Source organism: Ciconia boyciana, chromosome 1, assembly GCF_034638445.1.
Source record: "Ciconia boyciana chromosome 1, ASM3463844v1, whole genome shotgun sequence".
NCBI lineage: Eukaryota > Metazoa > Chordata > Aves > Ciconiiformes > Ciconiidae > Ciconia > Ciconia boyciana.
In genome coordinates, this window is record NC_132934.1 from 122,691,238 (window position 1) to 122,708,149 (window position 16,912).

General features: G+C 44.9%; 1 protein-coding gene across 3 annotated transcripts in view; it reads left to right on the forward strand.

Annotated features, from left to right (window-relative positions):
• The first annotated feature begins 5,521 nt into the window (after positions 1-5,521).
• Positions 5,522-16,912, forward strand: part of PDXK (pyridoxal kinase) — a 55,096-nt gene continuing 43,705 nt past the window's right edge. For 2 of the 3 annotated variants that reach the window (XR_012039802.1, XM_072847488.1), the window contains exon 1: positions 5,522-5,704. Coding sequence is in view for 2 of the 3 variants with exons in the window: in XM_072847488.1 (XP_072703589.1) it covers positions 5,612-5,704 (93 nt within the window). In the remaining variant the exon portion in view is untranslated. The remainder of the gene's footprint in view (positions 5,705-16,912) is intronic. The other variant, XM_072847477.1, reaches the window with a different exon arrangement.

Genomic DNA, 16,912 nt, shown 5'->3' on the forward strand with positions numbered 1-16,912 from the left:
GGGTAACAACACAGACCCAGGAAGGCAGCAGCTTGTGCAACAAATGGCCCATAAAGATGTTTGTCCTGTCTGCCCAGGAGCAAAGGCAGCAGGTAAAGTTGTGTATCTTCCTGGACTGCTGGCTGGCCAACTGTCATGTGTATTATTGCCTCAGGTCTGCCACAGGTTGTATTGCTTTTTGGTGCACTGACAGGCTGAGCAGAGCAGTGGGGGAGATATGAGAAGGATTTAGGGGAGTTGTAGAGGAAAGCATAGGAGGAACAAGGAACATTTGTGGAAGAAACATTGCCAGTTGTTGATAAACTGTGGTCTTTCTGACTATCCTCTCTCTTGACCAAATTATGATAATCTTCTACTCAAAATTCATGATTTCAGAGCAGCAAATATTCTGCTCTGACCAAGGAGAACTGGTTTGAGAGGTCAGGTTACCTTAAAAAAAACAAACCATAGAACTGCATGCACAGTCCAATGACAAGGTCATGAGCTTGAGAAGGTATCATCCCAGTAGTACTACAGCAGCAGCTGTAGTAGAGCTACTCTATTACCTACATTTGATCTAACCTGCCCTGCCTTTTTCTTTTTTCCTAATGAAGCCCTTTGTCACACATTGAATGGTTATTTGCTCTTTGAATAGTCCCAGTAACCCCCAGATTTGGAGGAGTACCTGGGAGTTAATTTTTTTCAAACAGAATAGGCTTGAGAAGGATAGCATAGCGGAACACATGATGACTATGGAGTTGAAGTCTAGCTTAACGTTTTTCTGAGACACGCACCCTTTTTTATGAGGAAGGGGCCTGACTTCTTAAAGAATAAATAGGGCAAAGTCTGTAAAAAAACACTGCTCAGAAACTGGGTGCTCACATTTAGATGAGCTGCTTTCTGGAAGGGAAGGAGAATTGCTTTCTGGCCTTTGTTTTGCTTGTGGCAACTTTTTTAGTGTATAGACATATAGGTTCCCCCATATTTTGAAAAATGTTGGGGCTTGATACTGTTGAGTCACCCCCCTGCTTACTTCTGGTTGCGTATGCAGGTTCTGCTCCTTAATCCATGAAAAAGACTTCAATTTTGACAGCTTAGAGTATAAAGGGAGGCTTCAGATGTTCCTCTGGGGTAAGCGTAAAGATTGCTAGGAGTACTTGCCTTTGTTGGGCCTTTCAGAGTATTAGGAAGAAGGTAGCAATCCTGCATAGAATGAGTTTCTCCACTTGCCTGGAGAAACAGCATGTGTTGCCCTGTAACAAATACTCTTTCACTCCCAGCAGCTGCAGAGGAAGGCAGAGCTCTGCATTTGCACCCTCCCTGCCTTCCTACAAAGGGCCTCAGCATTATCATTCTCACAGACCTTATTGCTCTCTACGACTACTTGAAAGGAGGTTGTAGTGAGGTGGGGGTCGGTCTCTTCTCCCAAGTAACAAGCAATAGGATGAGAGGAAATGGCCTCAAGTTGTGCCAGGAGAGGTTTAGCTCGGATATTAGGAAAAATTTCTTCACCGAAAGGGTTGTCAAGCACTGGAACAGGCTGCCCAGGGAAGTGGCTGAGTCACCATCCCTGGAGGTATTTAAAAGGCGTGTAGATGTGGTGCTTTGGGACATGGTTTAGTGGTGGACTTGGCAGTGTTAGGTTAGTGGTTGGACTTGATGATCTTAAAGGTCTTTTCTTACCTAAATGATTCTATGACTGCTACCCACGCTGTAGTTTCCTCGCTTAGGTGTACAAGCACTCTGGTATCAGCTGTGCTCTGCAATGTGAGACTTCCTTGAGCCTATTCCTTGCTTTGCCTATGTGGTCTACTAGGTCCAGGAGTAGCGGCTGTACAAAACCTAAGGGCAGGCATTAATAAACGTATGAGGTGTGCTTTCCTTCTTGGGGGAGGAACTTGCTCCAGTGAGAATGTCAGACGTGCTTGGGCAGTTTTTAGAAAGAACAGCTGTAAATGCCAGAACACTTCCTGGCATCTTCTTTGGACAGTATATCATTATCAGGAAGGTAAAGATACAGTTGGCATAGGCACTACAGAGACAAACCATAAATGCCACTGCACAACTGTCTTAATTGAGGCCCAGCCTCACCTGACAACGCTGTGGAACCCACAAGATAGATCTTCTTGAGTCATCCCCAAAAGACACATATGCCAGTATGTATGTATCATATGCTTACAAGGTCAAAGTGGGGTATTCAGCCCTATTGCTGGGGAAGGGAGGAAAAGCAGGAAAAAGGACAACATCTGTATTCCAACAGTTGCCCTCCAAGCTACAGGAAGGCCAAAGACACTTTATTCTTCAGTGTATCAAGAGATACGGAAAACCATGGGATAATAGCATGTCAGCATTTGTTGCATCGTGTTTGTGGAGGCTTTAAGAGCAGCAAAATGGAGGCATAGATGCCTTCTGTTCCAAATAATATGCAGTAGCCACTCCCTTGAAAAGCAATGGACACATGCAGCAATTGCTATTAAGTGAAAAACCGTGGTTGGACTTCCGGCTGAATGAACAAGTTGTAAGTAGGTTTCATGTCAACTGCTTGCAGTGTGTATCTTGTACAGGTGTCTATTACAGAACAGGCTGTGTCCTTTGGATGCACGTCACGGGAGCAGCACATGGATGCAGCATACAGCTTACTGCATGTATACGTTTTTCTTTATAGTGTGTGCATTCTGTACTCGTTTATTATGACGAGTGTCAAACATAAACAGGGCTGGAAACTTCTCTATGGTTGCCTAGCCTTTTCCATGTGAGACCTTACTTTTAGTTGTTTATAAATTTGCCAGTCCTTGAGTGTTTTCATAGTCATTTTCTGTCTCGGGTTCATTTTGGGGTAAGAGAAGGAGAGAGGACAGAGGGAAAGAATATGAGCTAGAACAATTGAGTCATGTCTGGAAATGAGTCTTGCAGAAGATACACAGTTTTTGCAACCTTTATTTTAAAAGATGATGACATCTTAAGCTCTGGAACCCTGGATTTCTTATTTGGGAGAAGACAATGATTTCGTGTCAAGAATGTGCATTTTGCTCAACTTATGAAAAGCAGCGCCAAATGTAACCCCCAAATGTTAGCCTTTGTGAGGAGAAAAACAAAAAAAGTCATTGTCTATGCTCTGTTAAGATTTGCTAGCTTTAAATTCTTCAAAGTTTTGTCGTCTTTAAAGTAGATTTGACCTGCAGCTGCCAGCCTGGACTGTATCCTGTCTGGTCTCAGCACTGCAAATGGAAGCAGAGAGCCTTGCCTTTTCCTCCCTTGTGTGTTCACAAAACGTCAACCTTAATCAGGTTGCCTGATTTGGACTGGAGCAAGACACGTGTTGGTGAGAAGAGTGCAAGTGGGAATGGGTCAAGGAGCTTGAAGCAGAAGAGGAAGGTGAGACAAAATGACACTATGTTAAGAGCAATCACTGGAAACTGAGACTAGATAGTCAAGGACATGGACTTGAGAAATATGGAAAGACAGAAAGAAAGAAAAGATGGTGGAGTTGCTGGGGACAGATGGTGGAGTTATTGGGGAAGGAAACGGAATAGCTCAAGTCAGAGGAAAAATAAGAGGGAAGACTGGCACAAAAAGTTAGAGATGTGAGGAATATGAAAGAGGTAACAGACCTGGCAAGCAGCTTTGGCTCTAAGAATACTAAGGTGGTGAGAGGAGGAAAATGAGGACTTGGGACCCTGCAGGTTGAGGGATGTGGCGAGTGACTCAGTGGAGGAAAGCAGGCAAGGAGCCTGGAGGTGGAGAATGGAGATGGGTGACCAGAAACTGAGAAAGATCACATCCCAATATATGCCTCTGTCTCTAATTCTTCTGGCTTACCCTGCCATCCAGACCTGTGTCCCCTCGAGATAACCTCCTCACGTGAAATGCTGTTTTGTAAAGTTTTCCCAGACTGCTGGATCTGGAGCTTTTATGGTGCAGATCATTCATTGTTCTGACCCTGTCTATACTCCGAGGACATGCACCAATTTCTACAATTCAAGAAAATACCTACATTTATAGGTGATGGAGAAACTATTAGTAGTAAGGCCAGCCTAGAACAAGCCCTAAGTTTTGCGACTGGAGTGATGACAGAAAAGAGAACAGTATGTTCCCTCATTTTTCAACAGATTACTTATGATGAGGGAAATATGCTTTCATGTTGCTGAGAAATAATCACGCTATTTCAAGAGTTGATTTAAAGCTATCCACTAAGAAGAACAAGAGGCATCAGGTGTGATTTCTTGTTGTGAGAGGATCTTTGACTGAACCTGTGACTGTCAATAATGACAAATGGCCAGAGGAAGATGAAATTCCCAAAAAAGTTATGAAGTCCTGTCTCAACAGAGTCTTGATGTATTGTAGCACTTGCCAGCCAACACATCTTCTTTTACTCTTTGTCAGCTCTCTGAAGGGGGTTTTTTTTTGTGTCAATAAAATACAATTGTACTCACTTCAAAACCTGACTGTGAGGGTGGTGCCCTGTCAGGCTGCCTGCAGCTTGGGCCAGCGTGCCACCACAGGGCGTTGCGTGGGGCTGCCTGTGGCGTCCGTGGCTTCACAGGGCTTTCTGGTCACTTGAGGAAGGGAAGCTGTAGCACTGTCGGGATGTCTGCACTGCTCTTGGCTTTCCAGTAAACGGAGGGGCAGGTGTGGCTAGCACCGCAGCATGGCAGAGCGTGGACAGGAAATGGCGGTTAGCGCCCAGGATGGGTGGCACGGGAGGGTTGGGTGGCAGACGCTGCGTATACTGGCCAACGTTTGGACATTCCAATGGACACTGAAGTGTGCTTGAGGCATCAGGTGCCATGGTGTTGTGCCATGAGGGCAGGAGAGAGGCGACGGTGGCAGCCAGGGTGACGTGTGAGACCGGGTGAAGGCAGGTCCGTGTGTGTGGGCCGTGGGTGCACAGTGTTTGGAAGGGGCGTGGGGCCTGGCGCGTGGGAGCGCCAGCACGTGCAGGGCAGCACTGGTAGCAGCGGTACCGGAGGCGCCGTGCTGGGGAGGGTTGGGTGACATTGGGGCAGTGCCTCTGTGGGTGCCAGCGAGCGCCTCAGCGCAGACCTGGGCGGGCGCACCGGTACCGGAGTGAGGGGCGCAGCCTTCCCGCTGCGGAGGGTGGGCGAGGGGACGCGGCACCGTGCTCGCCAGAGGGCTGAGGCGGCAGCCCGGCCCCCCGGCCGGGGACAGGAGGGCTTCGCCATGCAGGCGCGGGCGGCGAGGCCGCTCTCCCGCCGGGATGGCGCCTGTGACAGCAACAGCGTCCGCCGCGCCGCCGAGTGCGGAAGGGGCGGCCGTTGAAGCGCGTGACGGCGCGTGCCGCGTGACGGCGGGGGGGGGCGGAAGCCGCGGCGGGACCTGCAGTGAGAGCACGGGGGGGGGGCCGTTAGGTGCCACCAGTGCGGTGCTACCGCGGCCGCGGCGGCTGCCTCCCCCGAGCGGTGAGGCCGGAGGCGGCCACTAGGCGTCCGCGCCCATCGCCTGGCGGCCGCGGCGGGCCCGCGCGCTCCCCGCCTCCCGCGCGCTGGGGGGTGTGTGAGTGTGACAGGAGGGGAGGGACGGCAGGGCGAGCGCGTGACGCCCTCCGCGCTCCGCCCCCCGCTCCTGCTCCCGGCGCCGCCACCTCGGCCCGGCGCGGGCGGGCGGCGCAGCCATGGAGCCGGAGCGCGAGTGCCGGGTGCTCTCCATCCAGAGCCACGTCGTCCGCGGCTACGTGGGCAACAAGGCGGCCACCTTTCCCCTGCAGGTGAGCGGGTGCGGACGGGCCCTCCGCCGCCGCCCGCCCCGTCGCTGTTCCTCTGCGGGGCGGCGAGGGGAGCCGGGCAGGTGGTGTGACGGCAGGGCTGCCCGCCGGGCTCCGGCGCCCGGGCAGGCGGGCGGGGGGGTGGCCGTCTCCTGCCAAGCGGGAGTAAGGTCAGGGGACGGCCGAGAGCAGCCCGCCCGGGCGCCCTTCCTGCCCTCTCAAGTGCCAGAGCGCGGGGCTGAGGCGGGGGCAGCCGGGGGCAGTGACCGTCCCGGGTCTCCGCGCACCCCGGCGAGCCGGGGCCGGGGCTGGTGCGGCTGCGCCTGCCGCCGGGTCCGCGCCGCACGGCCCGGCCCGCGGCTCCCGCTAACATAATGTCTTCTCCCTGCGGGCTTGAGGCTGTGGTACGGCGAGCGGGCTTAAAAGGGTGGGGGGTGAGGGGAGTGCTTCTGGTGGGTCTGCGGGGCTGCATACTGCGGTGCTCTGCGGGCGCCTGTGCCTGTCGCCGAGGCATGTGCTCCGGCATCGGCCGGGCGCTCGGGCTTGAGGGTGTCCACGCTGCTGTTAACGGGGCGTACCAGCTTGGGTTGGGGTGTCCCGCGCTGTGGACGGGGAGCTGGGCTCGGTGGACCGGTGGCCTTGTGCTGGTACAAAGCTAAGCCCCTCTCATCCTCGTGGGCGGTGGAGCTGGGTAAACCCCCACCCCTCGGTTTCTGAGGATCTAGGGAAGATGTAGTAGAGTGTAAGCACCACTTAATGACTGCACAAGGCTGGGCCAGAGAAACTAGCTTACATGGCCTGGAGCTTGAGGGTATAATTGGATCTTGGCCTTCACGGCTGTCATGTGCTGACTTCAGCGTTGCTTGCTAAGGTCTAGCTGACAGTGGGAAAATGTCGGTGTGCTGTGGGTCGAGCCTTTGTGCGTCTCGCTGTTCTCTCTTGTGAAGCATCTGTATCTTAAGGGGCTAATCTGGGGCCCTACCATCAAGAGGTCTTTGTTCCTTGACACACGTGTGGCTGTACGAAGCTTGCTGTCTAAGAATCTCATTGCCAGGACACAGTGTGTTGTGACATTGGTTATCTAGACATTGGTTATCTTGACTATCTTAACAAACGATGGTGTAATCTCTCTTGACTAGACATGAGAGATGGTATACTCTGATAAATGATGCACTTGAGATCAGGCCTGCAACAAGCTAACATCACACTCCCTTATCACCATCCACTTATAATGTAACCAAATCTCTTGAAAAGTAGTATATGGTGAAGGGTGATGTACATATGAAACCCATGTATTGTGGAAAAATCTGTGTATGTGGAGACTGATGCCTGAAAGGCTGTCATGATCTGCCGGCCAACTGTCCCTCCTTTCCTAACAGAATGATCTCTAAATTGTGCTCCCCCCTAACCTCCCGCAGCTATTTTTGTGGTAGCAGAAGGGCACACGGTAGTACTTATTCCAGAAATCTCCAGTCTCTTAAACTGTTGTCTTCATTTTAATTCTGTGTTAAAGGTTCTCTTTACTCTTCTGTAACTCAACCTTTCTGTGGCATATGAGCCTGTGTATGGGTGTCTCGTATGACTTGGCAAATCCTTTCCTGTAAAGTGTCTTCAGTTCCTTGACTATGACGCTATAAAATACTACTGTAGTTAAAAAGTCCTATTGATGTGGTAGCTGGGTTCTATTTAGGAGGCTATCACGCTCACACTGTGTAACGTTCCTCAGTGTACAGTGTAACAAGAAGTTGCTGGGGTGGAGGGAAAACTATCTTTTTGATAGTTGGGGAACAACTGAACTCCTATCACTACAGGCTGCACTTGAAAATCCTATGTAGGCAACCGTTAATGTGCTTGCTAGAAAGTTATTTAAACCCTGGTTTTGCTAGAACATCAGATGTAGCAAGTTGCCACCAAGTGAAACTTTCCTTTTTTATGTTTTCTTCAAACTAGGACAGGAATTACAAACCTGAGTCTCTTTATTATTTTTATATATGTATAAAAATGAAACCTGATGCTAGTCTTGAGGATGGCTGCAAATCTGGCATGCTTATGTTATTTCCCATTCTCCTTTTTACTTTGGTCTCCTGAACCAATAATGGTTAAATGATGCTTCCTTCTTTGCTCATCAGTATTGAGGTTGCAAGGCAAGATGTATGTAGATATATGTGTGTGTGTGTGCATGTGAGGTCTGATGGGCTGAAATCCTGACAGAACAGTTTAGGAATCTGCATTTGGACAGCAGCATCCAAATAGAAGACCAGACGTGCTTTCACCTGCTGTTTGCAGACTTCTGCAGAAACCTGTCATGTTTGAATGACTTGATCTTTGGTGGAAGTCTATGACATTGTTATTATTTATTAGCAATGGCCAGTTTAGCACAGTGCACAGCAGAGAACTCTTCAGTGTCTTTTTTTAACCAGTTGGTTTTGCATTGTCAGGCTTCCATTACACCAAAAGCTAAAGTATTTTAAAAGTAGATGTGTGGAAGTACCTTCTCTGTGAAGTATGTGGTAAACGCTTTCTATATAGCAAACACAGCAAAGAAGAGTTAGACCATGTATTAGAGCAGTTACAATAATGGAAGTAGTATAGCTAAGTGAGAAATGCTAGAACCCTTTATACCATTTCAGGATAAAATACATTTGTTTAAGTAGTTTGAGATTCTAGATTAACTAATACGTCTTAGAGGAAATGCGCACCTGGATTTTCCAGGTAGTAGAATGCCAGGAAGTGAACTGTCCTCAGCTGTGCTTTGAATTCCGCTGTGCCAAGAATTTAAATTGTTTTTACGTGCATGGTTTTACTATCTCTTTAAAAGTTCTGAAGGTGGTTCTGAATTATTTTTAAAATAGTCAAAAGTTACTTCACAATCATGTAATCTGAGCAGCTTTTGGTATCAGGAAATGGATTAGGATTTACCAGCCTTTAAGAGAGGAAGGGTGGTAGGGTGTACATTAACTTGGGGAGTTGCCACTGTCAGATAAATTGTTTTAAAACACTAAAGAATGTTTCTCTTGATTGACTAAGATTCGTCATAGTTTTTATGATATAAAATAAAATGTATGTTTTTGCCATGCTATTCAACATTACTTTTAGCATGTGTGCTTTCTTCCTTAGACAGATCTCTTACTTATTAATTTTAAATATAGTTTTAACTTACCTTTCCTGCCCCACCTTCTAGGTAGGTAGAATGTGGCCATAAGTAAAGGGTGCAGTACTGGCAAGCAGAGAGTTACAGTCCTTCTCAAACCACAGAGCGAATACACAAGGGCAAGCTCATTTCTGTTCTGCAGAGGTACTTAATTCTGACCATCAGGAAAATTTTGGTAGACAGGCGAATTTAAGATTCATATACTACACCCATCATAATATCAGCTCTTGTGAATGAGTATTTCGGTCTGTATGTTCAGTCCTTTGGGCCTCTATGAGTTTCCAAGAAAGAGGTTTGAAAGTACAAGGAAAGGAGAGGAGAAAGTCCCAGCCGATTTTACCTGGGCACTGGACATTAGCGTTTGGTTGCCACTGGACTAGGCTATACTCCTGTCTGCGAGCCAGAAACTGTTGATCTTTGCTCATGTATAGGTAACAATGAGATCCAGACAGTTTTGTACTCTCTGTTCTTACCTTGTTTGATAATGCTAATGGAACATGATTATGGTAGGGTTTTTTTGTCTGCCCTAACACTCATAGAATTTGAGAAAATCTTGTCTCTGTTTTGGGTATTTAATTCTTGACTTCCTTTTATATCTGCTTGCCTTGAAGATGGAGCTAAAAGGATGGGCATTGTTTAATTATTAATTAATTAATTAATAATTATTTGTGTCTGGAGAATGAAATTGTCTATTCTGAACTGTAGGACACCACCACAAACAGCTTCTACAATACAGGATAAGATGGCCTTTTGAAAACTGCTCAATTATTTTCTTTTTTTTTTTCTTCCTGCTGAATGGGAATAGTCGTCTGTTCAGGTATTAATAAGGGCAGATGATTCTCATTCTTACACTAGTTCTCAGTGGTTCTGTCCTGCAAAAGAAACAGTAAGTCTACATTTTTAGCTCCTTCTTAATTGTAAAAAAGATGGGAAAACAACTTTGGTCAGCACAGGTGGTAATTTCTTTGATATTTAAGGATAGTCTTGAACTGCATTGTTCAAGGCCAAGTGTATAATTTGCTTTCATATGCTGAGACCAAAACCATTATCAGCCTATCTTTAATGATTATCTGCTGCCCTAGCAAAAAAGTTTAAGGCTTTTTTTTTTTTCTTTCTTTTGTTGAACGGTGTAGTCAAATGGATTAAGTATTGTACAGAAGGGTAAAGAGCATCTCTTACTTAAGATGACTGCTTGTTCTGTTTCTCAAAACCTACTTCTGTTGTGTTTATTAGATGAGTCAGAAGAAGGATGAATCAATCAAAAGTCTTTACAGAATAACAGTAAGAAATGTTCCTACTGGCTAGCCCTTATTTTTGTTACAGATCACAGGTTGAAAAAGCCTAACCCGAAGAGAATGTATTTTCTCTTTGTAATACCCAAAGATTGTCCTAAATTACATATCTGAAACAAGAATTGTGGCTCTAGATTCATACTTCAAATGAAGCTTGTGGAAGCGTGTTTTTCTTCCTTGCCCCTGTTTTTGTTCTCGTAAGAAAGGTAAACAAGGCACAGATGAGTTTTTTTTTTTAAAAACGAACTCCCAACTTCTCTAGGAAGGCTTATTCGTAGCTATATAAACAGCATTGTCTTGTTACGTGGATGTCACTATATGTAGCTGCAGAAGTCCAGTGAATACCATGTGCAAGGTGAGGCCCTGAAAAAGACTTGTAATCCAAAAAGTCCTAGCAAGGTGGTTCCTGGCAGTCTGGATTTCTAAGAAAAGGCTTTACCAGAACTTTCCAGAAGTGCTTATCCAGATTAACCCACCTATGAAGAAAGGATGGCTCTGTCCCTCTAGGAGCTCTGATATGCTGTGAGAACTTTGAACTTCTGAGAAGACTGTAGGAGGTGGACTTTTGACCTGTATGGTAAGCTGGAAGGGGAGTAGGACAGGTCCGAGAGAGGACAAGAAAGTGGAAAACTCCTTGAAACTAAATAAAACAAAATAAAATACAGGTAGTGGTGGTGGACGTCACTCTTTCAGCTCTTAACATTGCTTGAAGACAGGCTAGACTGAGGCAAAGAACTGGGAAAAATATTGGGATCTCACTTAACAGTAGTAGCTGACGTTCGTGTAGCACTGTAAACAGAGACCCCAAATTTCTTTACAAACTTCTTACAGAAATCTTTTCAACTACTAATGCAAAATAATCAATTTGAAAAATTAGAGTAATTTTAACCTGGCCAAAAGAAGTGCAGCTAGGACTGCTGATGTGCTATGGAGTCTAAATTGCAAGACTGAGCAGAGTCTCTAAGAAACAGAGAGGGGGGCTGACTGAACAGTCATCATCTGAGGTTGAGTCTAGGTGTGTGATAGCAGTATCCATACCTGTTCCTACAAATCACTTAATTGTGGCAACTTGTTAAATAAGCTTTTGTCATGAAAATGCAGAAATGCTGAGGGATGTTCTCACAGGTTGATTGTATATTACAGTTGAAAAGCTGAAAAGAGCATTTTAAGATACATTAAAGTCTATTTTGCAGTGTGTGTATTGGGCCAGTTGACCAGTTGCCATTTTAAACTTTTTAAAAAGGAGATGATAAATATTTGCAATGATTGATTATTATTATAATTTGCTAACTTTTTCATGGTACATTGTGAAAATTGGAACTATGCAGATGCATTGACTGATATTTGTCATAATATTTACACTGGAATGTGTACTGTAGTAAAGAAACAGTAGCTTTTTTCAGACATAAATGTAATCTTTTGATCTAACACAACACAGCAAAGTAGAAAGATTAAGGAAGATCCCATTTGGTGTCTACAAGTACATGCAAATATTTGACTTCAGAGCAAGCAAAACTGCCTTACCCTGATTCACCCACTTTCTTTGGAAAAAAAGATTGAGTCATCAAGAAATTGCAAATCTTATTAAAGGTCTGGAAGACCTTGCCTAAAGGTGGATTTGCACTATTTGTATGGAGAATATCATGTATGCAGAGACTCAGTAGCAAGTGCTTACTTGCTTAAGGCATTTTTTTTAATTAGCGAATGGCCTTATTTTCTGTCTTTAAGCCTTAGATTTTTTTGATTGTTTGAATTCTTGCAGTTGTTATGTCTTATTTCTGCTCCAAATGAAACAGTAGAGAGAATATTTTTTTTTCCTGTATAAACAAAACAGGACAGACAACAGAGTTGCTATTGATCAGATTTCTGAAAAAGGTGAGCTTCAAGTTAAAGTTAATTTATATATTAAAATGTACTGACATAAATTAAAAATAAAAGTATAATTTGAAATAAAAAAATGAATCTTTAATTGTATATATGAGGACGGTACAAAGATACACCTGAGAAAAACAGGTGACATACAAAGCTATTGATACTTCTCTAAAATCTCCCTTTTAGTAAAGTGTTGTCTCTTTTCATTTTTTCTATTTATATCCAAAGTGATGGTCACCTTTCGTTGAAGACCATATTTAGTCATTTTAAATAAGGGATACAGCATTATCCATGGCTGACTGAACACATGCCAGGCAGGTATTTTTAGCCTCTCTAGGCTGAAAAGATGCAAGTGGAAGTTCCACTTCAGTTGCTTGTGTTGTGTGGAAAACAGGCTTGAGTTGGTGAAGCAAGGTTAATGTGGGGAGTCAGACATTAGTCCTGGTACATAAAATGTCCATTCTTCTGAAATTACTATGTGTGATAGAGTATGCAGCTGTATAGTAATCTACAGAGGAAAAAAAAATAATTGATGAGGATAAAATTCAAAACATGCCAAGCAGATCCATGTTGATAGATAATATGTGCCCCAACAGAAGCCAGACTGGTTCATCATGTTGTGGCTTGGCAGCAGTGGGGTAACTTGTCATAGTAAAAAGGTATTACTGAACTGAAATTTGGCTATGCTGAGCTACCTGAGTTTTTTCAAGCCTTTGTTCAGGACTCGTATTTGTTGATACTAATTCATCTGTGACACCTCTGAGCTCCAGTTCCCTTAACATCTGGAACAATTATCCATAGAGCAGGAGAGAGAACTGTGATACCGAAACCTCTTTATGTGGTTCATTTAAAACAAAACAAAACAAAACCCAAACCTCACTTCACCTTCTGTCATCCTATGTACATTTTAAACATGTGGACTAGTTTGGGCTGAGTAGAAATCCTTCCATAGTGATTCAACTTTGCTCTCTTGGGAATGCAAAGCACCTCTCGTCAGAGGGATGTGTGGGACTGAGGAGGTGCTGGAGCATATACTGAAAAACGGTAAGAGTATCCCCTGTGGCAAAGGAAAAGCTGGAGAGCCACTTTCTGATCTGTAGATGCAGTTGTTGCTGAAAACAGAAATAAATGGTTTTCCTGACCAGCAAAACTTTCCAGTCTGATCGCAACTGTTCCCCTTCTCCCCACTGCGGGGTCCAGTCATGTTTTACCTCTCAGAAGAAGATCTGTGTGGAAATCTCAAGCAAGGATGACACAGCTATCAATGACAATAAGTTGAAGGGGGGAATCCATGGCAATCTTCAAGAATAGCATTCGTTAGGTCATCATACTTGAAACTGCCAAAGTGAAGTGCTGGTCTATCCCACAATACCAGAATAAGGCAACATTTTTCCTCTTACTTAACTTGGCAGATTGCTAGTTAATAAAGCCAAGTATCTTTTCTTTCATACTCCCCTTAATAGTTCTCTACTTTATTTATTTATTTTTAACACTAAATTATTTGTTTTCTTCCTGAATTTTACTGTGTGTGTTCATTGCTCCTGTACACGGTAAGTCTCCCCATCTTCTGGAAGAGGAAAGAAAAAGAAAATAACTTATAAAGAAAAAAATGTTGGCTAAATTCTCAAAATTTCATACTGTTTTTGCAAAATTATATGCCGGAGTTTATGGTGATGTATTTAGTAAAGTTTGGCTTAAATCTAATCAATTAAAATATATATGTATTTTTTTATAAAATCTGTGTATCTTCATGTATTTTACAGCATTTGTTTTGGGTGATGAGTACTACTGAACAAGTCTAGGCTGAAGGAAAACTCTTTTCCCATCCATCCAGCTCTTCACTGTGGTTACTCTCACTTTTCTGGCAGAATACAGCCTCTGTCTCATAGGGGTGGGCACCATGTTACCTGTGGAAACCATCAGACACTCTGAGCAGCTAACAGAAATGTAAAAAATGTTTAAAAAGATGGTTAAAACTGAGGCCAGCAAGGCTAATATTTCCTGCAGCACATTAAGTATTTGCTCTTGCTGTTTGTGGTCCAGCACAAGCTACAATCTGTGTCACAGCTCATTCCTTTTGTAGTCAAATATTGCTGGTGGCTTTATATGGGGGATGGTTGTTTCTGTTCTCACTGTAGTTAGTGGAAGCAACATTGTACCTCTGCTCATTCATACAACAACCAAACAAATATATGGCAACTTAGTGTTTAAATTTGAGAGCTTTTATATTGTCACCTATCCTTTACAGAATCACAGAATCATATAGGTTGGAAAAGACCTTTAAGATCATCAAGTCCAACCATAAACCTAGCACTGCTAAGTCCACCACTACACCATGTCCCTAAGCACCTCATCCAAATGTCTTTTAAATACCTCCAGGGATGGTGACTCAACCACTTCCCTGGGCAGCCTGTTCCAATGCTTGACAACCCTTTCAGTGAAGTAAAATTTCCTAATATCCAGTCTAAACCTCCCCTGGTGCAACTTGAGGCCATTTCCTCTCGTCCTATCACTTGTTACCTGGGAGAAGAGACCAACCCCCACCTCTCTACAGCCTCCTTTCAGGTAGTTGTAGAGAGTGATAAGGTCTCCCCTGAGCCTCCTTTTCTCCAGGCTAAACAACCCCAGTTCCCTCAGCCGCTCCTCATAAGACTTCTGCTCTAGACCCTTCACCAGCTTCGTTGCCCTTCTCTGGACACGCTCCAGCACCTCAATGTCTTTCTTGCAGTGAGGGACCCAAACCTGAACACAGTATTCCAGGTGCGGCCTCACCAGTGCCGAGTACAGGGGCACGATCACTTCCCTAGTCCTGCTGGCCACACTATTTTTGATACAAGCCAGGATGCTATTGGCTTTCTTGGCTACCTGGGCATACTGCTGGCTCATATTCAGGCGGCTGTCAACCAACACCCCCAGGTCCTTTTCTGCCAGGCAGCTTTCCAGCCACTCTTCCCCAAGCCTGTAGCGTTGCATGGGGTTGTTGTGACCCAAGTGCAGGACCCAGCACTTGGCCTTGTTGAACCTCATACAATTGACCTCGGCCCATCGATCCAGCCTGTCCAGGTCCCTCTGCAGAGCCTTCCTACCCTCAAGCAAATCAACACTCCCGCCCAATTTCGTGTCATCTGCAAACTTACTGACGGTGCACTCGATCCCCTTGTCCATATCACTGATAAAGATATGAAACAGCACTGGCCCCAACACAGAGCCGTGGGGGACACCGCTTGTGACCGGCCGCCAACTGGAGTTAACTCCCTTCACCACCACTCTTTGGGCCTGGCCATCCAGCCTTTTCTTTACCCAGTGAAAAGGTATACTTTAGGGTATAGTTTCACGATCTGCTGGCTTCAGGAGCAAAGCCAGCTTGAGAAACTCTTGCTCTTTCTTTACCACTACCAGCTGGTTCTTTCACCTGCACTATTTTGCTGTCCACTTCAACTTTTCAAGGAAAGTAATTTTGTGAGGCCATGTGGTAAACTGCTCTGAGAAGCCATCCAGGTTATAAATACTTTGACAAAGAGGGAGAAGAAGAAAATGTTTATTTATCTTGTGAGTCAATTTCCTGATCCAGTTCCCTACGCAGCCCCATAGACAGCTCTTTTGGCATAACTGAGGTGCCAGAGCAGGAGCAAGCCCCGGGCTCCTGCACCTGGCATCCACTGAAGGAAACATTCCTCAAAGTACACTCTTACCTAAGACATCTGCTTGCTCTGAAGGAATTGGTGAGACATTTAACTGTTCTCTAGCAGCTTCATTCTTTCCCTGCGGTGGCCTTGGTGTGATCTTTATATAATGTGGTGCCTCTTTCAGGGAGTTGTTTCCTGTTCCGTTTTTACAAGCATCTGTTATCTTGCAGTTTAACACCTAAAGCCTTGGTCAGAGAGTGGGATCCATTCATAGTCTACCTAAGAAGGCCAAGTAAAGCATATGTGCTGGATAAAACAAATCTCTTTCTTGTAGGATAACTCCACCTTAGATGTACATGATGTGCTTGCCATGCTTTGCTAATGGACTGGCGGTTAGAGAGCTAGCTATCCAAAATATGAACAGCAGGATTAAAAATAAGAATAAAATAAAAATCAGAGGAAAAGAATGTGTTGTGGGATTCTCCCCCACCACCACCGCCCCCCATTTCATTCACCAAAATAAACAAGAGATTAAGTCCATGCATATTGGAGCTATTGCTGCTGTGTACGTCTGCCTCTCCTAATCAGTGTTTGTAAACTTCCTTGCGTAGCACTGTGCATGATTCCAGTTGACAGGAGTTTGCAGTGACAAGTATGGTGTTTTTGTCAAATTACATCCAAGTGTAGAAGGAAGCAGCATGAAGGTGATGAATCTGAAATTTGCAGTGAACCTGCAGATTTTATAACTCCTCAAAAAAATATGTGAACTGCAACTTCTCCATCTGAAATTAGTATCTAAAATCACTCTTACCTAAGAGCAAACAGAGTCTCAGGATGGAGGGGAAAGCGTATTTCTTCAGTGGAAAGCAGTCAGACACCCACAGCACCACCTCATTCTCCTTTTTTTTAATGTTTGTCCTTTAGTGGAAAGAATGAAGGGGGAAGCAGAAGCTGTTACGTCCTTGTCTTTCATTGCCTTAGCCCTTACAAATCAGCGTCTTGCAGATCCATCACTTGATCCCACCCCAGACGGAAGGAATGACCTGCCCGTAGGAAGGTTAATAGAGCAGCTATACCACAAATCTTTTGACTCTGCAGTCAGGTCGATCCTGAACTGAACTGGAGTAGCGCATGGAGGAATGGCGATGAGCATGTGTGCCTTGCAGGCACATGAGTCTATTTGTTTGAGTAGCCTATGAAAAAATGCTGATGATGTAGAACAAGGAATTTCTTAGTGCTGAACAAAACGGCTTAGAGGGAATTTTGATAA